This window comes from Leucoraja erinacea, chromosome 28, assembly GCF_028641065.1.
Source record: "Leucoraja erinacea ecotype New England chromosome 28, Leri_hhj_1, whole genome shotgun sequence".
In the NCBI taxonomy this organism is placed as follows: Eukaryota; Metazoa; Chordata; class Chondrichthyes; order Rajiformes; family Rajidae; genus Leucoraja; species Leucoraja erinaceus.
The window spans coordinates 7,162,406-7,187,041 of NC_073404.1; the positions used below are offsets into that span (position 1 = coordinate 7,162,406).

General features: G+C 46.5%; 1 protein-coding gene across 13 annotated transcripts in view; it reads left to right on the top strand.

The window, feature by feature from the left end:
- Positions 1-24,636, top strand: part of msi2b (musashi RNA-binding protein 2b) — a 431,971-nt gene that overhangs the window by 3,140 nt on the left and 404,195 nt on the right. For all 13 annotated transcript variants that reach the window (XM_055657603.1, XM_055657605.1, XM_055657606.1 and 10 more), the window contains exon 5: positions 3,048-3,089. In XM_055657603.1, coding sequence (XP_055513578.1) covers positions 3,048-3,089 — 42 coding nt within the window. The remainder of the gene's footprint in view (positions 1-3,047; positions 3,090-24,636) is intronic.

Here is a 24,636-nt window from a genome sequence, read left to right on the forward strand (position 1 = left end):
CGAAAACGTTTCTGCTTTTGTAGTGATTTATCTTTCATGTTACTACCCTGGCGTTACAGATGATGGGTGATGGTAGTTGATGCTTTCAGGTGAATTGTGCAACAGAAGTGTAGTGTAAGGTGGTTGATAGACGGAGGGTGTAAAACTTTGCTTTAGTGGAGATCCACACACTTGCGCTGGGGTGTTTGAACCTGTCCCTGTGCATCTGATCAGGGGCAGGGCAAGTGGTTCAGTGTCGGCTGGGGGGTGGAAGCTTGCACCTGAACAGCGATGTTTTCACCAGAGGAGGTACAGAGTGATGCCAGAACAAGCTGTGGACAAAATAATATTTTTTGGCTTTTATTTTCATCTTTGAAGAGCCATAAAACAATTTTAATCTTTGGATCCAAAAATGGATGTACATCTCATTAAGTCTACATGTCCATCTCTAGATGATGAACAGGGAGACCACGGGGTTCACAAACATAGATGGCAGCGCAGATAAGGTGGTGACGAAGCCGCATGGCATGCTGGGGCAGAGGGCAGAGTTTATAAAATCTGTGCTGTTATATTGCAACTTTACCGAGCACTGGTTAGACCAAACCTTCAGTACCTCGTGCACTTCTGGTCCCCGCTCTATGGGAAGGATGTAGTCACGTTAGAGAGAATGCAGAGGAGATTCACTCTTCTCTCCTGGACCTCCTCCATTGTCAGAGTGCAGCCCAGCGCAAATTGGAGGAACAGCTCCTCACATTTTGCTAGGGCAGCTTACACTCCAGCGGTATGAATATTGATTTCTCTAACTTCACGCAACTCTTGCTTTCCCTCTCCCTCCATCCACCCCCTTTCCTAGTTCTCCGACCATTTGACTGTCCCCTCATTAAATATTAGCTCTGTGCTCTGTTGTCACCTTCTCCTAAGGAACAATGATTTGTTCTACACTTTTCTTGAGCCTCATCTCCTTTGATATCTCGTTTTCAAACCATACCCTTTCTTATCTCTGTGTCTCCCTCGCCCCTGATTCTCAGTCGGAAGGAGTGTCTCGACCTGACATGTCACCCATTCCTATCCCAATATGCTGCCTGTTCTGCTGAGTTACTCCAGCGTTTTGTGTCTAGATTCACTATGATGTTTTCTGGATTGGAGGATGTAAGTTGCAGGGAGAGATTTGATTCACTAAGCTTGTTTTATTTACCCTGCGGTCAAGAAGGCTGAGAAGTGACCCGATGGAGGTGTATAAAATTCCAAGAAGCAAAAGTAGGATTGATAGTCAATCTTTTTTCCCCACGGTAGAGGCGTCAGAAACAAGGGGGCGTATTTCTTGGCAGAAAGGAAGGGGGAATTTGAAGGGATGGGGGTTTTTTTTTAAAAGAAAGAGAGGGGTTGATACTCATTGCCAGAAGAGATGGTGGAGTGAAATGCAATCCCTGTTTGAGACGTATAGACAGGTATTTAAATAGGCATGGCACAGAGGATACGAAGCTCACACAGGCATCTGGGATGGGCAAAAAGATTGCGTGGGTGTGGTGGGCTACAGGGCCTGTTGCTATGGTGTATGACACAAACCCTTTGTCCCCAACCCACCACCCTATGGGAAATGCCGACCATCGATCACCCGTATAGAAGGGTCTCCACCCAGAACAAGGGGTCACAGTTCCAGAACAAGGGGTCACGGTTTACGGATAAGGGGGAAATCTTTTAGGACCGAGATGAGGAAACCATTTTTCACACAGAGTGGTGAATCTCTGGAATTCTGCCACAGAAAGTAGTTGAGGCCAGTTCATTGTCTATATTTAAGAGGGAGTTAGATGTGGCCCTTGTGGCTAAAGTGATCATGCGGTATGTAGAGAAGGCAGGTACAGGGTACTGAGTTGGATGATCAGCCATGATCATATTGAATGGCGGTGCAGGCTCGAAGGGCCGAATGGCCTACTCCTGCACCTATTTTCTATGTTTCTATGAAACGTCACCCATTCTTTCTCTGGATCCAGAGAATCCAGAGATGCTGCCTGCCCCGCTGAGTTACTCCAGCTTTTTGTGTCTTATCACCTGTTTACACTAATTCTGTGTTATCCCACTTTCACATCCACTCCCTACCCACGAGGGGCAATTTTTAAGATGACAATTAGCCTGGAAGTGAATCTATGTGGTTGCCAAATGAGTCTGGCTTGGACTCAGCCTTTCCATGGATGAATAGCCTGGGAGTATTTGTGTCCATGCTGATCTATTCCTCTCATGACTTTATACACCTCTATTAGATCCCCACTCAGCCTCCTGCGTTCCAAGGAATAAAATACTAGCCTGCCCAACATCTCCCTGTAGCTCGGACCCTTGAGTAGCGGCAGCATCCTTGTACATCCTCTCTGCAGTTAAAACGTAGTTACGTGTGCGAATAGGGGATGAGAAGGAGAGAGAGCGAGCTAAGTCTGCGGGTTCCACCTCCCAGAGGGGTGTTTGTCTGGGGATGTATATCCCCAATTTGGATGGATTAACTGGGAGCAGACCACATGTGTGAGGTACAAGAGCAGACTGCAAGAGGCGCGGCATTGGAAACGAGCCTGGTTTTAGGAGCATGCTGGTGGGGTTTGCAACCAGCATGTGGCCAAGAGGAACGAGGCCTTCAAAGCCAGACACATCAAACAGACCGTGAGTCAGTTATTAGTGAGCGCTGCTTTCTCGCACAGTAATAACCTCGTCCACCTTGATTCCACAAGCAATGATTTAAGTAGGGCTTAAACAGCTCGTAAAGTTCAGAACGCGTAACCCAAAGGGGAAGAGAAAGTTTGCAATCCTTTGATCAGCAGTTTGCCATTGAGTTGCAACTGGCGAAGGAGAGTGAGAGCCTCTAAATAGTATCAAGTCTTAAATGATCCGTAAAACCCTTTCACAGTCTTTAAAAGGGAAAGCGATATAGGAAGTAAACGGAGACTAGTCCTCTGTGAAGGTTGTGCCTGGCTTCAAAAGTCTGCTCTGTGTTTATTGCCTGAGAATCCCCGTGTTGGTCTGAAGTGACCTGAGGCGGGATGTACCTGATGATTTCCTGACCGTTCTCTGATTTGCTTCTACAGATTGACCCAAAGGTTGCATTTCCTCGAAGAACACAACCCAAGGTAGGTGGGAGGTTCATTGCTTTCATTTTCCTTCCCAGTTCAGTCCCTCTCCTAGGGCGTACACGTGACGTGTTTTATTTAGATGGTTTGACAGTGTTTTATTGGCGTTGGTGGAGTGAGCAAAGCATTGGTTTTGAGTTGGTAATTAATTCTTTAAAGATTGTGCCCACTCTGTTTGAGGTTGTGAGATACTGTGTTTGTGTTTTATTTTATCCTTCTGATTTGCAGTCCTGTGGCTTGCTCAACCATTAACAAGCTGAATGAGGGCGTTTATTTACTGTTGTGATTTATTATACCACTACTTTTCTTTGAGAAGTTGGGGCTGAACTTCTTCTGATCTTGCTGAAATTCGATTACGGCAGATGGATTAATGCTAGGTATTTGGGTTCAATTAGCAAGGAGAGGTTGGCGGAAGATGGCGCGGCGACTTTGCTAACAAGATGTGCGTTGTCTACTGAGGCACGGCCGTCCTGTGAGAATGGAGATAGCGATATGGGGCCTGAACCTCCCAGTTCCCTTTGACCTTTGAATGGAGAGGGTCAACATGTGGAGTTGCTTAATGTTGCTATGGCTTTTGGCTGACAGGATGTGCATGGGTCAGGGAAGAATTATGCAAGTGTTCTTGGAGCCTGGTTGCATTAACTATCAGTGTCTTTGGTAACCTGGAAATAATTGGGGTGCTCATACAAGGAAGCCTTTATACTGTGTTTCATTAAATAAATTAGTTTAAAAAAAACTGCCTCCTTCTGGCTATTCTGTTGAAAAGAGGCAGGGTCTGCATTTCTGCACTGTACACCAGGGGCAATACGGTGGCGCAGAGGTAGAGGAGCTGTCTTGCAGCGACAGACCCAGGTTCGATCCTGACTACGGGTGCTGTCTGTATGGAGTTTGTACGCCCCGGGTTTTCTCCGGTATTCCGGTTTCCCCCCACACGCCAAAAACGTGCAAGTTTGTAGGTTGATTTGCTTGGTATCCTTGTAAATTGTCCCCAGTGTGTGTGGGACAGTGTTAATGTGCAGGGGTCGCTGATCGGTGGGTTGAAGGGCGTGTGTCCGCGCTGTATCTCTGAACTAAACTGAACCTGCTTACCATATTGTGACATGCAAATCCATTGGAAAGTGACGGTGACTTGGGTGTGTGCAGCATTGCTATCTTGATCGGGACATGGGAGGGATAACATCTGTGTGTCCATGCCACCCAGTGTGGGGTGTCGCAGTGCAATACATTTACAAATTATCAATTTTAATAAGCAGCAGCATTGTCACCACAGGGGCGGCACACCGTTAAAGTGTTTCGCTGTACCTCGGCACACGTGATAATCATAAACCAAACTGGCGCAGCAGTTCGCTGCTGCCTCTCAGCGCCAGAGACCCGGGTTCGATCCTGACCTTGTGTGTGGAGTTTGCACAATTTACCCCTGTGCTTCTCCCACATCCCAAAGATGTGCCGCTTTGCAGGCTAATTGGCCTGTGTGTGTAGGGAGTGGATGAGAAAGTGGGATAACGTAGAACACGGTTGGCTGAAGGGTGTATTTTGATGTCTTATCTGAACTAAACTAAAACGGGAATCCATCGGGGGCCACTCTACAATTTATTAGGACTGAACAATTTTTGAGCGTGCAATTTGCTCGCTAACCAGTCTCTAATGAGGGGGCACCCCCCCACCCAACCCTTCAAACAAATTCCTGGAAATCACATTTTTATTTAATGGGACTTTTACACACCAGTAACCTCCAGTGAACATCATGCGATGGTAATGGGGAAAAAAACTCGTTCAATAGCCCTTGTGTGAATAGCACTGAAATGATGTTAATTCGAGAACTGTTTGATCTGTGATGCTGTGTTATGCACACTGAGCTGAGCACAATGTGTAATACAATGGGGCTGTGTAGCATGAACTGTATATAAACCTGTACTTGGCTTTGCACTGATGAATGGGCGGATGCAGCAATGGTTAAGTGAAGTGCCTTCGCAAACCATCGGGGGAGGATTATTTGCCTGCCCCTTTAATGTTTCCAGTTCAGCTACTTTTTCTTTCTACAGTTCTGTAAACTAGCTTTATGCTTTGACCCTTGGGATTTATCATGGCGGGAACGTCGTGTGGACAATGGAAGGTCAAGCAAAGCGAGTGGCCACGGGTACATGGTAGCTCCAGGCATTATAAATACATTGGTGGAGGGTTTCACCAAAGAGTACATGTTAAATTGGTTTTGCTTATTAGTTAGTTACTTAATTGTCACGTATACCGAGGTACAGTGTAAAGCTTTTTGTTGCGTGCGATCAAGTCGGAGGAAAGAATGTACATTATTACAAACACGCCATACTTTCCTTGGTCATTGGTGCCAGCTTTGATTTGTTCTGAACCTTATCATACCTCTAGTTTCCCTGTCCCCCGTCTGAGGAAGAGACTTAACCCAAAGCGTCACCTATTCCTTTTCTCCAGTGATGCTGTCTGAAACGCTGAGTTTTGTATCTATGCCTGAACTGCTGCGTTTTGTATCTATCTTCACTGTAACCCAGTATCTGCAGTTCCTTCCTACACATGCCATCCACAAGTGTACGGATACAGGATGAAGGGTGCTGGCATTTAGTGTAAGATAAGGCAGTGCAGGAAAGAACAAGGGGTGTGTAGGAAAGAACTGCAGATGGTGGTTTAAAGCGAAGTCGGGCACAAAAAGCTGGAGTAACTCAGCGGGTCTGGCAACATCTCTGGAGAAAAGGATTAGATGATGTTTCGGGTCGAGACCCTTTTCCTCGGACTTCAAGGGGTGTTGCTGTTACGTTGCCTCCCCCGACCCTGCTGCCGTACCCCATTGGTGAGCGATGCCCTGTGATTGCCCTCACTGCATCAGTCGAGGATGGGCCGGTGTCTCGAGCAGGCAATAGCACAGAGTTCTGTTGTGCTGCTGCTGGGCCAGAACACTACACATCTCCCAGGGGGTTGTGAGGTGGGGGAGGGGGAACCTCCCAACGCATTTTGTGCATGAATTGCTTTGATCAGGCTGCTACCATTTGAGCGCGCATGCACGCACGCTCGCACAGTGGGACCCCACAGACACTCTGCCGCAGGACATAGGATTCTTGCCTGACACATTGGGCCGAGCAGAACCGTTCCCGCCTTTTCTGAGGACAGCGCCCATTCCAAGGGACCGCACTCCCTTGAAACGGCACTGACTGTGCTCTTGGTTAAGAAAATCAGTCAACATTTTTCTTTTTTTTGCGTTAGGTATGACTTGCATTACAAAGAATTAAGTGAAGGCCAACACTGGAGACCAATGCTGTCAAGTTAGACTTTTGTTTTTGATTCAAAGACTGCTGGGAGCTCTCGAATCCAAGAATAACTTCCCAGGTTTTTTCTCCCTTGCGTCTCAGGTTTGCTCTGTTCTGTGTGGATGTATTTTGTCTCTCACTTCAGTTCTTTCTACCCAGTGGGGTTTGCCTCTTCTGCAGAGCGCTTCGGGAAGCGACCCTCAGCGGGGATAATGCTTAGGGCTCTGCCAACAATAGTTAAGGTGAACAATGGCAATTATAAAAATTAAAAAAATTAAAATAGAGAAAGCAGTTGTCTTTTGCGAAAACATTTTTTGGCTTTCACCTCTAGCACCTGGGAGTAAACTTGCACATTGTGAGCTTTTGTATAGTTTTGTTTTGTGGGGTGGGGGTGGAGGGGATGTGTGGATTCTGAAGTCAAACCGGCCTTTGATTATGTGTGTCTGCTGCCATTGTGCTATTCTTGAGAGAACCCTCAAAGCTGTGACCGTTGCCAGCCCTGCCTAAATCAGGCCCCGCTCCCTTGGAGCTTCCTTGATGTGTGACCTGCAAGCTGAAATTTCCCTGACAATCACGGCTGCTTTTAAGTCCTACCTATACATCAGGAACCAAACTCAGCTTCTCTCCAACTCAGCTTCTTCCGAGACCTCCGCCTTCTGCAACTGCATCCAATTTAGATTTGCTTTGAAGTCTCTGCATTTTATATGCATGCATTTATGTGTATTTTAAAAGGTTGTCGAGAAAACCTTTTAAAATAAGCAGAGGTGACCTGGGTTGCATAAATCATTTTGCGCAATAAAAAAAAAAGTGGAAGAAGCAGTGCAGCACTTGATAATGAGAGGTGCAAGGAGTTGGGGAGTAGATGGGGGAGGGTGGAGGAGGGAGGGGGGGTGGTAAGGTGAGGTTGTAAAGCTTTTTGTTTTGCACCGGATCCGGCTTAATTTCCCACAGCTATTTAGTGCAGGGCTTACAATGGAGCTCTGGCTTGGAGTGGAGAGACAGAACTAGAGTCACAGGCCGAGAGAGGGAGGGGGGGGGGGGGGGGGCAAACCTAATGTTGAGCGACAGTAATGAGGTAACTAGATTTGGTTTTGTAGATGTGCGCTTTGATTTTGGGTGAAGGGGGGAGGGTGGAAACAAAGTGAGGCTTTTTAATTGTGTGTGTGTGTGTGTTTATCACTCTCTCCTGCATTCTCGTGTTTCAATTTTTCTTCTGTTTTCAAAGACTCACAATCAGGACAGCGCTGCTCCTGACCCATTTTGCTTGCCGAGAGGAGGATGATTTAGGAGCAGTGGTTTACCTAGTCGTGCTACCTGCACGCAGAGCTCCGTGTCTTCGTTTGCCTTGATGGATAGCCCCAGTGGTACGCCTGTACAGCCTTCTCTGAATCCCCTGCTCCCTACTGGGTTTAACTCTTTCGTTATTACACTTGGCTTATTCCACACAACAAAGGCTTGGAGAAGGGGGGTTAATGAATGCAGTAAGTTTTGTGCAAAGCACTTGTGATTCATGGGTAGTGGGCTATTGGCTTGAGTGTCCCCTTCCCTTAATTGTCCTGACGTTTGAGTGACGCAAGACTGGGGGGGGTGGGGGGAGTGTGGATCAACTTTTGTTCTTGCACTGTCCTTGGGGTGCTGACGAATGAGTTTGCGTCAACTTGCCGTTTGTGCAAATGTTAGCTGATTTTTATGACCACGTAACAGATGAGAATAGCGCCAACGCGAAAATAAACATTAATCATCTCCTTTTAAAGCTAGTCCGTGGAGGCAATACATCTTCCCAGGTGCAATCCCTCGTGGAGCTGCTCAGGTCTGGAAGTCGTGTGTTAAAATGTTGACCTCCATACAGATGTTGTTGGGAAGACTTTGTTGGATGTCAATGGTTTCTTTATTGTCAAGTGTACCAGGTACAGTGAAATGCATTTTTTACGTACACATCCGCAAGGCTCTCCCTGTACATAAGCACAATCGCCCCAGTTAGTGCAGTGTGCACAGAGCTACCCACAGAGTCCATATGCAAGAGGCGCCATTTTACAGTCCTAGCTGCAGCTGGCCACAAAGGCCCATTTCAGCCATCTCCTCCTACACTTCAGCCATTCGGCAAACCGTTGTCCCTCTTCACACCTGGCTCTCTTGAGAATCTAGGATTTCTAGATTCTGAGGAATCTGGGATTTCTGGATTCTGAGGAATCTGGGATTTCGCGATTCAGAGGAATCTAGATTCTCGAGATTGAGAATCTATAATTCTATATTCCATAATCATAATCATGGGTTTCTTGAATTTCCAGAAACCTAGACAATCTCTGGACTTATACTATCTAGAACTCAAGAACTTAACATTTTGTGGTTCACGATTAGTGATACAATTACTGAGTGCACCCTTATAAGACGTTTGTGGAGAATTTATTTGGTTGAGTTGCACTAGGACCTGGATACTTGCAGGTCTGTCACCTGGAAGTGGAAATTGTAAGTGTAATTTGAAGTCAATAAACCTTGGGAGTATTATTGGCACAAAATCAAAGAGTATTGACTTGAGTTGTTCCTGTTACCTTTGCCGAGTGATATGCTAAAAATGGCTAAGTGACTTGTTTGTATTACATTAGGATGGTTCACTAAACCTTTTTGGCTTTTCCCTATGGTCAATTATTTTGGTGTTATTGACATTCTGAGTTTGATGCATTGGGTGCTTCTGAGGTAGGATCTTGTTTTTGTTTTATCCCCTATAGAGCTCCCACTACGCCAGTGATGTCTGTGTCAGCCTCCCGTGAGTGTCCTGTTGATGAAACTTGGTTGGTAGAGGCACTGTGCTTCTGTCAACCCTCCCCTAATCACCATCACTGGACAATACTAGCTTGCCACGGTGGCGCAGCGCTTGAGCTGTTGCCTTACTGTGACAGAGACCCTGATTCGATCCTGACTACGGGTGCTGTCCGTGTGGACTTTGTATGTTCTCCCTGTGACTGCATGGGTTTTCTCCGGGTGCTCTGCTTTTCTCCCACACTCCAAAGACATACAGGATAGTAGGTTAATTGGCTTTGATAAAATTGTAAATTTCCCCTAGTGTAGGATACTGTACGTGGTGATCGCTTGTTGGCGCGGACTCGGGCCGAAGGGCCTGTTTCCGCTCTGTATGTCTAAAGCATTGTTCATTAGAGCTGTGACCCTGTGCATTAAAAATAGCTATAATCATACGGGCCTTGCATCTATCCTCTCTGCAATATGGGGAAAGTGTTCATTTTGATGAAGGAGTTGGCTATTGTAGCTTTTTCACCTCTCGGATATGAAAGTGTGCTCACCAAAATGGCACATCTCTTGCAATTGCTGTGAACGGAACTGATCTGATGGCTGGTCAGTGGCAACGTGGAAGAATTGCCATGCATTGCTGCATTTTCATCGGTTATGTGGGGAGCGGGTTAGTTTGTCCGAGAGCCTACAAACCAATACGTCTTTGGAGTGAGGGAGGAAACTGAAGATCACTAAGAAAACCCACGCAGGTCACAGGGAGAACATACAAACAGACACCACCGGAAGGCAGGATCGAACCTGGGTCTCTGGCGCTCTAAGGCAATTTCTCTTTGAAACATGAATTGCTTTAATGAGATTGCCTTTCCCAAAGCAGGCCCCTCCACTTCACATCTGCGAGCCTTCAGCATGAGGAAGTGAGGTTGCATCTGGGGAAGCTTGTCATTGTAGTATGTTGCTGTTCCATGGCACTATATGCAAGAGGGCATGCCAGGTCACCAGTGGCCAAGATATTATCATTGCCAGCCACATCTGCCAAGTTGTCAATAGTGCCAGTGACATGCCTATTTGCCAACAGCTGTTGAAGATGTCTTTCTCTGTTGAGGGTCAGTATTTAGCTGTATGTTAAACTGTATATGTTGTGTTTATCATAGGTCGCAGGTTCCCAACTTCCATCTGCAGCCACAAAGGATTAAAATTGAGCCGTGAGGGGAATCATTCTTTAATTTGGTTTTCAATTTTTAATTTGATTTTTATTTACTGCTTTAATTTTGTGATTAATAAGCTGCCAAGCCAAAATACAATGTTTTGAGAACTTGAATCATTTTGACAAAATTATCAATGCATTTATCATGCCATCTTAAAATAGTGGGCGCAAGTCCAAATGTTTGAACAATTTTTGGCCGCCGATGAAAGGTTTAGGTTTATTATTGTCACATGTACCGAGGTATAGTGAAAGGCTTTGTTTTGCGTGCTATTCAAAGGGATGTGGGAGGAAACCGGAGCACCCAGAGGAAGCCCACGCGGTCACAGGGAGAAGTGCAAACTCCACACGGGCAGCATCCGAGGTCGGGATCGAACACTGATGTCTGAGTTTCTTGGTTAGCTGAAGGTCACTCGAACTTTGAGGTTGGAATTGCAGTATAGTTAAAAGAAATTGGGACATCTTTGGCTTGGACCTCAAAATAGTTGAGTTTAGAGATACAGCGCGGAAACAGGCCCTTCTGCCCACCGAGTCCGCACCGACCAGCGATCCCCGCACATCAACACTATCCTACACACACTATGGACAATTTACATTTATACCAAGTCAATTAACCTACAAACCTATGCGTCTTTGGAGTGTGGGAGGGAACTGAAGATCTCTGAGAAAACCCTCGCGGTCACGGGGAGAACGTAAAAACTCCGTACCGACAGCACTTAAAATCGGGGTCGAACCTGGGTCTCCGGCGCTGTAAGGCAGCAACTCTATCGCTGTGCCACTGTGCTGCCCCTTTTTTTCACCAAACATTCAAATTTGTGGTTGTGGTCAAACAATGTCACTTTTCCCCTTTGAATCTGCACTGTGCCCACATCACTGGGCCCTAGATTGCATCGAAACACAAATCCTGGATTATTTTGTGTGCCTTTTGTTAGATGGATAATGGAAGGGCATTACTCTGACAGGTGGAGGATGGCTCTGGCGAGAGCATTAACTTTGTATTAAAACACACTTATTGACTTAAATGGGAAGGAGGCTCTCAAAGATGCTGGAGAGGCAAATGGAATGCCCAATATGTCTATTGGTATGTACCATGTTTATCGTCCATTTTGTGCTATGCTGTGTGCATGTGTGACATAAATGTGGCAGAAAATGCTGTTAGCTTCCAATATGGTGGTGTGATAGCCATTTGATCAAACAAACCTCTTCTGTGCAGTTGATACAGCAAAGATGATGCTACTCTGGATTGAACTGCACAGACTCCGACAGCAATGACCACGCTTGGGTTGGTGCCAGGTTAGCTACACCATGTAAACACAAAAGACTGCAGATGCTAGAATCTTGAGCAAAACACAAAGTGCTGAAGGATGTCAGTGGGTCAGGCGGCATCTGAGGAGGGAATGGACAGGCACCGTTTATGATCATGACCCTTCTTCAGACCAGTCCCAAACTGAAATGTCACCTGCTCACTCCGTTCCCAGATGCTGCCTGATCCGCCAGGTTCCCCTAGATACCGTGTGGCATTTGAATATAGGGACCTAGAAATTTGATCCATGGATGAGATCCGATAGGATGTATCAAACGAATGTTGGCCATGGATGAAACTGACAGTGAAATATAATGTCTCTTGAGTCCATTTGTAATGCCTGCTTTGTGATGAGAGGAAGTTGAGGGATACAAGTAGGAATAGTGTTATCTACAAATAAAACACATTTTTGGTTTGACTTTTTCCCCCAAGACTGATCTGCATAACAACAAGTAATAATGAGAGCCGAGGGGAAAACCTCTTTTCATTAAAGTTTTGAAATTCTCCCGATAACAACTTTCACCAGGCACCTCGGTTGATATTCACCCTCCATATTTGGGGTTACCAGCTTACCCTGTGTTGTCTTGGCTTTATTATCCTCTGCATCCAATGGTTCCCTGGAGCTTATCACTAGTTTTATCCCTCGCTCTTTCTTTCCATTCCCTGTCAGTGGTCTCTCTATTTCTGAGATCATTGCTCTTGCTGAGGTATGTGTTCTGTGGGCGGCAGGTGTTGTTCGGTAGCACCTTTTTAAGTAACCGTTCTTTGAAAGATCCGCCCTGGCCTAGATTGATTGGTTCAGCATTTGTACCGGGTTTGTTTCTGGTTTGCGTTTTCAAAGCATGCCTGGGGGGGGGGGGGCAAAGTCATCGGCAAAGTTTCCTCGTTTTATGAGTGAACTAACAATAGACAATAGGTGCAGGAGTCGGCCATTCAGTCCTTCGATCATTCACTGTGATCATGGCTGATCATCCACAATTAGTACCCCGTTCCTGCCTTCTCCCCATATCCCCTGACTCCGCTATCTTTAAGAACTCTATCTGACTCTCTTGAAAGCATCCAGAGAATTGGCCTCCGCTGCCTTCTGAGGCAGAGAATTCCACAGATTCACAACCGTCTGTGTGAAGAAGTTTTTTTTCCTTATCTCCGTTCTAAATGGCTTGCCCCTTATTCTTAAACGGTGGCCCCTGGTTCTGGACTCCCCCAACATCGGGAACATGTTTCCTGCCTCCAGCGTGTCTAAACCCTTAATAATCTTAAATGTTTCAATAAGATATCCTCTCATCCCTCTAAATGGCAGAGTATACAAGCTCAGCCGCTCCTTTCTATCAACATATGACACAGTGAATTATCTTGTATTCAATCCCGGTAACCCGCATCTGCCTCCCACAGTGAGCAAATCTTGTATCGAACGTTGGTACCCCCCATCCACCTCACAAGATGAGTGAACCATGTATCAAATTCCACTTGGAGAACCCCTCAATCAGCCTTAAGTAGGATTCCGACCTGAAACATCAGCAATGCGTTCTCCTGAGATGCTGCCTGTCCCACTCAGTTACTCCAGCATTTTTCGAGCCTATCTTAAAGGCATTTCTCGAGCCTATCTCTTCACAGACACTACAATTTTTTGGAAGTACAGCATGTTGTTGGAAATGCAGAGGCCGATTTTGCACAATGCAAGCCTCTCAAACTGGTGTGATCATGACCCAACAAAATTGCGATTAGAGGGATACATAGGATATTTGGGCGGCACAACGGTAGAGTTGCTGCCTTACAGCGCCAGGGACCCGGGTTTGATCCTGACTACGGGTATTGTCTGCACTTGTAGGTTCTTCCTGTGACCGTGTGGGTTTTCCCCGGGTGCTCCAATTTTCTCCCACACTCCAAAGACGTCCTGATTTGTAGGTTAATTGCCTTTGGTAAAAATTGTAAATTGACCCCGGAGCAGGGGTTCCCAACTTTTTTCGTCCCATTTACCCCTGGCACATAACAATGTTTTTTCACTTACTTATGAACAACTAATGATGAACAGATACCGGTATACCAGGTCAAAACACAATGAGAAAATGAGAAAAAATATGTACAGATCCAGAATCAACCAATTTACCCTCTGGGTAGGCAACATTTACCCGTGTAGGGGGCTAATTAACCTCAGGTTGGGAACCTTTGCCCAAGAGTGTAGGATAGTGTTAGTGTTTGGGGTGATCCCTGGTTGGCGTGGACACGATGGGCCGAAGGGCCTATTTCCGCGCTGTATCTCTAAAGTCTAATGTAAAGCCCAAATGCTTGTTGGACACTGGATGTTGCATTTCAATTGTACTTGAGACCGTTGCGTGTTGACGCATCATCCGAGTGACGACAGTGCCACAGTCCTTCGGCACTGCACTTGTGGTGGCCAAAGTTTTCGTGCTCTAGTTTTGACTTTCGGTGAACGGTTACGCTAGGATGCTACCGAACAACACATGCAGCCCACAAACAGTTATCTCGGCGTGAGTCAATGACCTCCAAAAATAGGGTGGCCACTAACTGGGAAGGAGAGAAAGCCAGGGGTTGAGCTAGTGACAAGCTCCAGGGAAAGATAGGATTGGATACTGGGGTTAATGAAGCCAAGCCAACAAAAGGCAAGCTGCTAAACCCCTGGGTTTAATCCTGTGGATTCAACCCATGATCTTCTGCTTCGATGAAAGGCGCACTACCTTTCAGTGTAACTGACTCTGTTGCTCGTATTTTTTCAAAATTTGCTTTTTGGTGCCCCCCCCCCCCCCCCTGCAATATTGAGACAATCTTTCAACAATGCGTCGCATGGTGCAAGGTGCAAGTGTTGCGCTCCGTAACGAACGGGCCATTGCGGTGACCCGTCCAGATGCTGGTGGTTCTAATGAGCCTGTGTTTAGTTTAGATTGTTCTGTCTAGTTTAGAAATGCAGTGCGGAAGCGGGCCCTTTGGCCCACCGTGTCTGCGCCGACCAGCCATCCCCACACACCAACGCTATCCCCCACACATAAGGGACAATTTTACAATTTCACCAAGCCAATTAACCTACAAATTTATACGTCGTTGGAGTGCAGAATGAACTAGAGCTCCTGGAGAAACCCCACGCAGCACAGTTGCTCAGGGTTTGGCCTGGGTGCCTATGGTTTTTCTTTCCCCCCCCCCCCCCCCTCTCCCCTGTGGAGATGTGATAGTTGTTTGGTCAGCAGAGATATCGTCTGACCCTCTTTTTTTCCGCAGGGATTATCTTGAGAACTAATCTTCTGCAAACCATTTTGCTTTCCCTGTCACTTAGTCTCTCTCGTCTCTCTCCTTCCTCTCTCCCTTGGCGCAGCCGGGAAATTTATCAGCCGAGCCACATGATCTCACAGGGCTTGCATTGTTACCGGCTGAACTTCTGATTGATGCAGGCTGCCTCTCTCTCCTGCACTGTGAATGTGCACTTTGTGACACAGTCTGCGGCTGTCTCTCCTGCAGCTTCCTGATGACTCTTTCGAGAGATGCAGAATCATGCACGCTTCCCGTGGTGCAGTCTTATTCTTCACGTGCCTGATTACCATTGAGCTCCATACCCCTTGCCCCTGTTGTGCTCTTGCCTAGAAGGTGGTGTTACATTAAAAAAAAATCATGCATTTATACATCATTAGGTGATATGATGTGGTTAGGTTTGTGGTGTGTTAGGTAATAGAGCTGTATGCGGTATGCAGAGCTCACAATCCAACGAACTGAAATACTACTCAGTCATAGGCAGTTGCATGGTGCTCAAGACACTTGGTATATAACCAACTTCCATACTCACAAACCAGTCAAGCTCCGTTAGACATTATAGCGTCATACCGTGTGGGAACAGGCCCTTCGGCCCAACTATCACAGACCAAACAACATGCCCCATCTACACTAGTCCCACACCTGCGTTTAGCCCATATCCCTCTAAACCTGTCCTATCCATGTACCTATCTAAAGGAGTCTTAAATGTTGCGATAGTCCCCGCCTCAACTACCTCCTCGTTCCATGCCCCCGCCACCCTTTGCGTGAAAAACTTACCCCTCAGTTTTTATAAAAATTCCCCCCCCCCCTTCATCTTAAACTGATGTTTCTTGATTTCCCCACTCTAGGCAAGAGACACTGTGCGCCCACCCGATCTATTCCTCTCATGATTTTATACGCATCTACAAGATCACCGCTCATCCACCTGTGCTCCAGGGATAGGTTTCACCCTGCTTAACCTCGTCTTATAGCTCGGACCCTCGAGTCCTGGCAAGATCCTCGTAAATCTTCTCTGCTAGAGCGGTCAGCGTGGAGAAGCCGCAAAATAATGGTTTAATATTTGTGCAAGGCATAAGAGCCGCGGGTGCTGGACATCGCAACCGTAATAATAAACAACAAAGGCTGGAAATACTCAGCAGGTAAGGCTGCATCTGTATGAAGAGAAGGCAGAGGCAAAATGCTGGAGTAACTCAGCGGACAGGCAGCATTGCTGGAGAGATACGGATTTGACCCTTTATCTACAGATGCAGCTTAACCTACTATGTATTTCTAGGTTGAAGAAGGAGCCCAACCCGAAATGTTCCCTATCCATTTTCTGCACCCAGTTACTACCTAACCCACTGAGTTACTCGAACACTTCAGCACTAGGGATTTAGATTGGCAAGGTAATATGTATACCAGACATGATCTCATTAATTGGTAGATCCCAGTGGTCAGATTGTTGTCTTCCTTTTCCCTCATGATCTTTTCAAGGTCACAGAGTCATTCAGCATGGAAATACGGCCTTTTGGCCCATTAAATCCTTATCATCTGTCAAGTACACATTTACGCTAACCCAACATTAGTCCCATTTTTGTTTTATTCTCCCCACTTTCTTATCAACTCATCCCCAGATTCTACCACTCGCACGCATGTGCGCGTGCACACACACACACACACTAGGGGCATTTTACAGTGGCCAATTAATCTACACATCTGTAAGTCCTTTGCGTGTCGGAGGTAACCGGAATACGCAAAAGGAAACTTGGGCAGTCACTGAGAGAACGTGTAGATTCCTCACTGACCGTTCCCGAGGTCGGGATCGAACCTGGGGCGCCAGCGCTGTGGGGCAGCGGCTTTATCAGTTGAACCACTGTGCTGCCCCTTATGTGCCCCTGGGACCTGCAGTACAACGGAAGGCAGGGGAAGAGAGTTCACCAAAGACTTCAGAAGCAGGTCTTTAGATCCTAATAAGAGATTTGCTGTAAACACAAAAGCTCCACTGTTGATGAGTATTCTCGGTAATGCAAGTTACGAGGATGTTGGGTGAAGCGGCATAAAGCAATAGGCAGAGTCAATGAGATTGATGGCTCGTCTCCTTTGCTCCATAACCTTCCCGCACACAAGATGACAGTGTTCTCTCCTCAGTTGCAAAGGTTTCTAGTCAGAAATTTTAAAGCAGCAGCGTTTTACTGTGTGTGTGACGGTCTGGTTAATCATTACCCCAAAGGACTCTTTGCAACCTGGCTGATTTTTCTCACCTCCCCCCTTTTCATCTCCACGCTTGCTGTCATTTGGTACATTTTGACCCTGAGTGTTTTTCAAGAGCCAGTAACCCTGGTTGCATGCGTGACATCAATGTGTCACGTGGCGTTTGGGACAAGAGAGACCTATTAATCTTGAGAAAGTGTTTACTGCCGTGTGCATCTGCCGCGTTCCTGGATCCGAGTCTCTGAAGGTAGCATCGAGACCAGGTGTTGATGTGGAGGTTGCATTGGCAAATATTGTTTGTGCTTATCTTGCAGAGCAGAAGAGCTTTAACCATAGCCCTGCTGAATGCCGTTCTGCCAATGTTGATTAAGCCTCCAAAACATTCTGCTTCCTTCAAAAATAAAGCATTGCCCTTTGGGCAGTGGAGATGCAAGGAAGTGTGTGTTTCACACCTTCAAGGAATCCCAGCTTGCCTTTCACCCAGTGAAGTTTATTTTTTTTAGTTTAGAGATACAGCGCGGAAACGGGCCGTTTGGCCCACCGCGCCCGCGCCGGCCGGAGATCCCGTACATTGGCGCTATTAGCCACACACACTAAGGACAATTTACAGTCTGTACCAAAGCCACTTAACCTCCAACCCTGTACGCCTTTGGGGTGTGGGAGGAAACGAGCACCTGGGGAAAACCCACGTGGTCATGGGGTGAATGTCCAAACTCCGTGCTGACGGCTCCTGCAGTCAGGATCGAACTGGAATCTCTGGTGTTGTAAGGCAGGAACTCTACATCGGATCTGGAGGGGGAGCCGTCTTGGGGAACGGCTGCAAACCAGCAGCCGTCCGTTTAATTCATTTTTTTTTGAAGTTTTTAGTAAGTCTTGTGCTTCGTCTGTTGGAGAAATGGACTTTTTAATGTGGGTGAAGGGGGTAATTATACTTCTATGTCCCTACCTGGTCGGTGATGCAGCTTTTTCTCCGGGCTGCCCCGTCGACCCGTCCTCGTGGCCTACCAGTGGGCGTGGAGCGGCGCTTCCTGGCGGGGACCTCGGCTTCGGTGGCGGCACAGCGCTGGAGCGCTATCGCGGAGCGGAGCGGGCGATGCCTTGCCTGGGTCGCCGCGCTGGATCAACGCGCTGGAGCGCCGGTGAGCTGTGACCGCTGAGATCAACACCTCCGGGCTGCGGAGCGGAGGGGGCGGCGCCGACTTTAACATCGGGAGCCTGGGAGCTCCAACCCGGCGCGGCTTTGTCGGCTTCGGAAGCCGCGGTCCCCAGCTAGGAAGCGGCCGTTCCAGGTGGCCCAGCCGATGTGAGGACTCTCCCGACGCCGGGGCAACACCACCCGGCCAGAATGGCCAGGAACATCGGGCCTCCGTAGAGGCAATTGCGGTGGCCTAAATAGGCCTGACTTTGGGTGAACTGGGGATGGGGACTGGATGTTGAGCCTTCCCCCACAGTGGTATCCACTGTGGGGGGGGATGATTTTTTTGTGTATAAGTTAACATGTTAGTTTGTGTCCAAGATGGCTGTCGGAAGGGAGAGTGGACGCTGGCGCGCTTTAGCTGCCGCTGCTCTCTCTTCACATTGTGTGTTTTGATTTTTTTTTGTCTTTGGAGCGATTTCTGTCTTTAATTTGTGTATTGGTGATGTCATTATTTATTTTACTCTGACTATATGTTTTTTTCTCTTCTGTTAATTTCTGTAAGGTGTCCTTGAGACTTTGAAAGGCGCCCGAAAATAAAATTTATTATTATTATTATTACCTCGGCACCACCGCACCGAAGTGTTTGTCGGAGTGTGAACATTGTTACTGTGAGTGGGTGCTGCCCCTATATTTCATTTGATCATTTAGTTTCTTGACTGACATGCACTGCTGTTGGAACCATTCATTTTGTGGTCATCGGGCAAGTTGTCTTGGCTTGGGAAGCAATTGGTGATTTAGAACTTTGGCTGCCAACAATGGTCATCTCTGGAGTCAACCGTGACTGTGTCTATTGCAGAGAAACAGACACGTCTTGCATTTCTACAGCGTACTGTGCATCCCTTGTTTAAAAAAAAAAAACCTGGAGTGTTGCAGACAGAGTGTGAAGCAGATTCAGAAGTGTGGGCACAAGCAACTGCAGGTGCTGATTTATAAAAATAGACCTCGAGTAAGTCAGCACGTCAGGCAGCTTCGATGGAGAACAGCACATATTCTGCTTGGGTAGCTTACAACCCAACAATGTGAACATTGAAGGTAAACACAAAGTGCTGGAGTACCTCATCTGTCTAAGAAGGAACTGCAGATGCTGGTTTAAACCGAAGATAGACACAAAATGTGCTGGAGTAACTCAGCAGGTCAGGCAACATCTCTGGAGAAAAGGGATCGGTGATGTTTCGGGTCAGAACCCTTCTAAGGACCTGATCCAAAATATCACCCATCCTTTTTCTCCAGAGATGCTGCCTGACCTGCTGAGTTACTCCAGCACTGTATGTCTGTCTTTGGTGTGTATACCAGCATCTACAGTTTGTTTCGTCACTGGAAGAGTGGGATGTTGTAGTAACCGAATCTGCACGTTTTGTCATTGCCTAGTTGATTAGTTGAAGTGAATAGGGAAGACATATTAACTGCGTTGCATCGATCTAATGGTGGCTTATTCAAAGCGGCACACAATTGCAGTACCTCATCTAAAGAAGGCAAACACTGTCTTTCATATAATACATTGTTATATTCAAAGCACAGGACACATGGCTAAATATAAAGGAGCAAAAGAGGGGAAGTGATTTGTATGCAGTTGTTTTCAAATGTTCTGAATTTGCAAGTTGATTTGCGTTGAATTATGCAAGGTGTTTGTTCTGTGGCCAGCAGTCTGACAGCGGCATTTAAACATGTTCACTGATCGCCCCTTCAATAATAAAATCAAAGGACATAGAAAAAGAATTGGGCCATGCGGCCCATCGAGCCTGCTCCACCATTTGATCATGGCTGGTCTATTTTTCCCTTTCAACCCCATTTGCCCACCTGAGTTCTTCCTATGAAGCGACACCACCAGTGTTTCATTGGCAAGTTTTACTAGTAATTCACTGCACTACAATTATGCCCCGACTTTAAAAAAAATATTGTTTAAGGCATAAAATACCTTGTTATCATATTTTATGCATTATAATACGTCATCACAGACAGTACTGTCTGCATGGGCCGTGGAGCAGGTTAACAATTGATTGTCCATATTTGAACAGAGCAGCAACAATTATTAAATCCCTTCACCTATTAATCGCGGTGATCTGCGCCTGACTAAAGGATTCCCGGCGAGCTGTGGCCCATCCCAACGGCAGGCCTTGCACGCGCGCCGTGGACTCAACGTATGCCATGCGGTGGTAGATGCGCCGTGGAGCCGATTGACCCACCCTGCCAGTAGGCCGCCGAGAACGAGGAGGGACCCGCGCCACCGAGAGCAACCTGGGGGCTGCTGTAGGCATAAGGGGGACCTGTGCCCACAAGAGCAACTAGAGCCGTCTGCTGCCACGTACAGCGGCAGGCCTGGTTCGTCATTGCGACTGTTCAATTTACTTTTTGCTACTTTGTCGGTGCCAGAAACGTGGCGACTCTTTGTGTACTGTCTAGGTGAGGTTTGCTGTATCATTTTACCCAGATTGTATGCAAAAACTAAGAACGTCACTGGGGTACATGTGACAATAAAGTATCATTGAATCATTGGGCTACCAGGACCATTTTGACAAGCATCCCTCCACACTCTGCCCAGAGAGGCAAGTCAGTAGACTAATACGTTGCTTGCACTGTTGTTTGTGCTCATGCAGATGGTACCTTGTTTGATGACGTGTTTTACCATATAATGTACAACATTATTATCAGCTCTTTTATGCCATAAATCCAAATGTTTCTTAAGTCGACTGATAATTGTAGTATAGTGAACTGCTCATGAATAGCTTGAGGCAAATGGAGGTTTTCTTCTCATAGAAATAAAGCAAATTATAAATTAATAAATAGCATCTAGAATTTGACCAGTGCCTGCTAGACCATGTATTATTTATTGTCCAATGTATGTTTATATACAGCAGCTGTGACAGTGTGTTCCATCTCCAGTTTAAAACATCCATCTAAAATCCTCCTGTTTAGATGTAATGGCCGTGCATAACTGAAATGAGAATAATTCAAACGTTATCTAAAGTTTAATTGAACGTTCAAACTCATCAAAGGGATTACAGTGTGGCATAGGAAACCCTAGCTAATGTTACTGTAAACAGTTGCGGCTAGTGGTGAGAAGCTCTTTTCCCCTACCCCATTAGAAATGTTCTGTTCCGTATGTGGTCGCTTGCTATTGTCAGGTAAATGGATAAATTTAAGGCCGAGATAGGTAGAATCTTGATTAGCACGGGTGTCAGGGGTTATGGGGAGAGGGCAGGAGAATGGGGTTGCGAGGGAAAGGTAGATCATCCACGATTGAATGGCAGAGTGGACTCGATGGGCAGAATGGTCTAATTCTGCTCCGATGACTAATGAACTTATGTGTGTACCTGTACTCTGTTTTGGGAAATGAAGTTATCAGTATTGGCTACTCAATGCCTTTTTTTTTTTTTTGAATTCTCATCCTTGTTTTTAATTTGCTCCTTGGTTTTACCCCCTCCCTCCCTCTCTCTCACCTTGTAACCCACTCCAGTATCTGCTCCCCTCTAATTCTGGCACTCTGTCGTCCCTGAATTTAGTTGCTCCACTATTGGCAGTCAAGCCGTCAGCTGTCAAAGCCTGGAGCTCTGGAATTCTCAAGCTAAACCTCTCCTCTCTCTCTCTCTCTCTCTCGCTCTCTCAATCTCTCTCTCTCTCTCTCTCTCTCTCTCAAAGATACTCCGTTTATAATCAACGTTTGCCAAGGTTTTGATCTGCTGTAAAATGTAATTTGTATCTTGGCTCCATGTTGTTTTACAAGCAGCTTGGGATGTTTTGTATGTTGAGGTGACGCATAAATATGAGTTGTTATTGAACTCCTTAAGAAAGGGGTGGCGCAGCTGGTCGAGCTGCTGCCGCACAGCGACGGAGACCCGGGTTCCATATTGACCTCGGGTGCTGTCTGAGTTGAGTTTGCATGTTCTCCCTACGATTGTGTTTGTTAGCTCCGTGTTCTCCGGTTTCCCCTCACACGCCAAAGATGTGTGGATTGGTCGGTTAATTGTCCTCTGTGACATTGCCCCTAGTGTGTAGGGATTGGGTGAGAAAGTGGGTTAAGAAAGAACTAGTGCGAATGGGTGATTGGTTGCCATGGACTTGATGGGCAGTAGGGCCTGGTTTACATGCTGTATCTCCTGCTTAACTAAAACTGACTGCCATGTCAGGCAGGTGAACAAAAACATGCATTTGAATTCCAATTAATTTTGGAGTTGTGGAGTGATTATAGAATGGAAATAGGCTCTTCAATCCATTGAGTGTACACACTAATCATTAATCACCTATTTGCACTTAGTTTAGTTTTGGGGCACAGCGTGGAAACAGACCCTCATGCCGGCCATCGTACTAATCGTGTTATCCCACTTCCTGCACACCAGAGGCAATTTACAGAGGCCAATTGACCTACAAACGTGTTTGGGATAAGGGAGGAAGAAAGAACACCAGGAGGAAACCTATGTGGTCACAGATAGAACGTGCAAACTCCTGATAGACAGGGTCGAATCTGGGTCCCCGGTGCTGACATGACCTAGTTCAATCCCATTGTCCTGTTTTTAATCGGCCCGCATTCCTGCCACTCCCCCTTCCCAAACAGATTCAGTCGCTCACCTACATATTAGATGGAGGTTGCCAATTAACCTGCATGTCTTTTGGATGTGGGTGGAAACCCCCGCGGTCACAGGGAGAACGTGCAAACTCCGCATACACAGCATTCCTGGTCAGGATTAACCCTGGGTCTCCGGCGCTGTGAGGAGGCAGATTTATTAGTTGCACCATTGTGCTGCCCTGAAGGTTAAATGGAACAGAGTAGGAAATAAAAGGATCAGATGCTGAACCAACCTGGGATTTACTTTGGAAAGGGAAGTGTGAGGGATGAACTGAGAGATGGCTGCACATTATAGTTATATCGTCATACAGCACGGATACAGGCCCTTCAGCCAACCCCTTGCTGCCGACCAAGATGCCCCATCAGCACTAGTCCGTGTATCTGTGCAAATGTCTTTCAAATGTTGCTATAGTACCTGCCTCGACTTCCTCCTCCGGCAACTTGATCCACATACCCATCAGCCATTGTGTGCGAAAAGATTTCCCACTCAGGTTCTTGACTTTCTTGTACACTTTGCATTCATTTGTGGGGTGCAAATGATTCTACCTTCAAGGCAAAAAGGAAACCGTATTTGGATGTCATAGAAGGTTGAACCTCACAGTTTAACCGCTGACAAACAATTTCTAATGTTTATTTACGGTAGAAAATGGGGCAGCTAATTTACACAAAACAAACTAACCCCAAATGTAGTAACTGGATCAGCAGACAGGGCAGCATCTGTGGGGAGAGAGACCAACAATAATTTGCGTTGCCAGAAAGAGATGGGTGTGTACACAGCACAGGTTCAGAGAGCAAGATACAATAAGGGAATATCTTGGTGGAAAATGAAAAGATAGTATTATTTCAGAGGGACGTATTCACTGTTCGCCTGGCATATTTTTATTCCTCAGTTAACTTCACTAAAGCAGATTAACTGGTTAATATCACGTTGCTGTTTGTGGTAATATACTGTGTACAAACTAACGTGATGTAGTTGTGCCAAGACTAGAAAAATGACTACATTTCAAGGTCATTTTGACTGAAGGATGTTAGGGGGTTGTGAAGGTGCTATGGAAATGAAAGCTTATTTACTTGATGGCATGATAGCATCACGTGATAGCATGTCTGCTGAATATCATTGAAGACAGATTACATATGATAGAAGGGGCAGTATATGTTTAATCTTGCGGTGGTCACATCTGGTTTAAGACTGTTCCCTAGATCTAATTTAGGGGTGGCACGGAGGCGCAGTGGTAGAGTTGCTGCCTTACAGCACCAGAGACCTGTGCTTGATCCTGACTGGGTGCTGTGTGTACGGAGTTTGTATGTTCTCCCTGTGACTGAGTGGGTTTTCTCCGAGTGCTCCGGTTTCTTCCCACTCCAAATATGCACAGGTTTGTAGGTTATTTGGTTTTGGTAAATATTATAAATTATCCCTAGTGTGTAGGATAGTGTGTACGGGGATCGCTGGTCAACACGGGCTCGGTGGGCCGAAAGGCCTGTTTTTGCGCTGTATCTCTAAACTAAAAAACAAAATGCTTTCCACCACGTTCATTTCAGTTTGAATATATTCTGACTGGATGCTTAATAAATCCCGTGGCATGGCATTATGGTGAAGCTAGTTTAGTTGCTGCCACACTGCTCCAGTGACTTGGGTTCAGTCCTGACCTCTGGAACTATCCCATTCTCCCAGTGACCTTGGGGGTTTCCTCCCACACCCCCAGAAGACCAGCTTTGCTGTGCTAATTGGCCACTGAATGGCAGAATCTGAAGTGCGTTGCTTTGAATGGCGGGGGAGAATAAATTGGAGTGATCGTGAATGGGTGGCAAAGGCTCAGCGCTC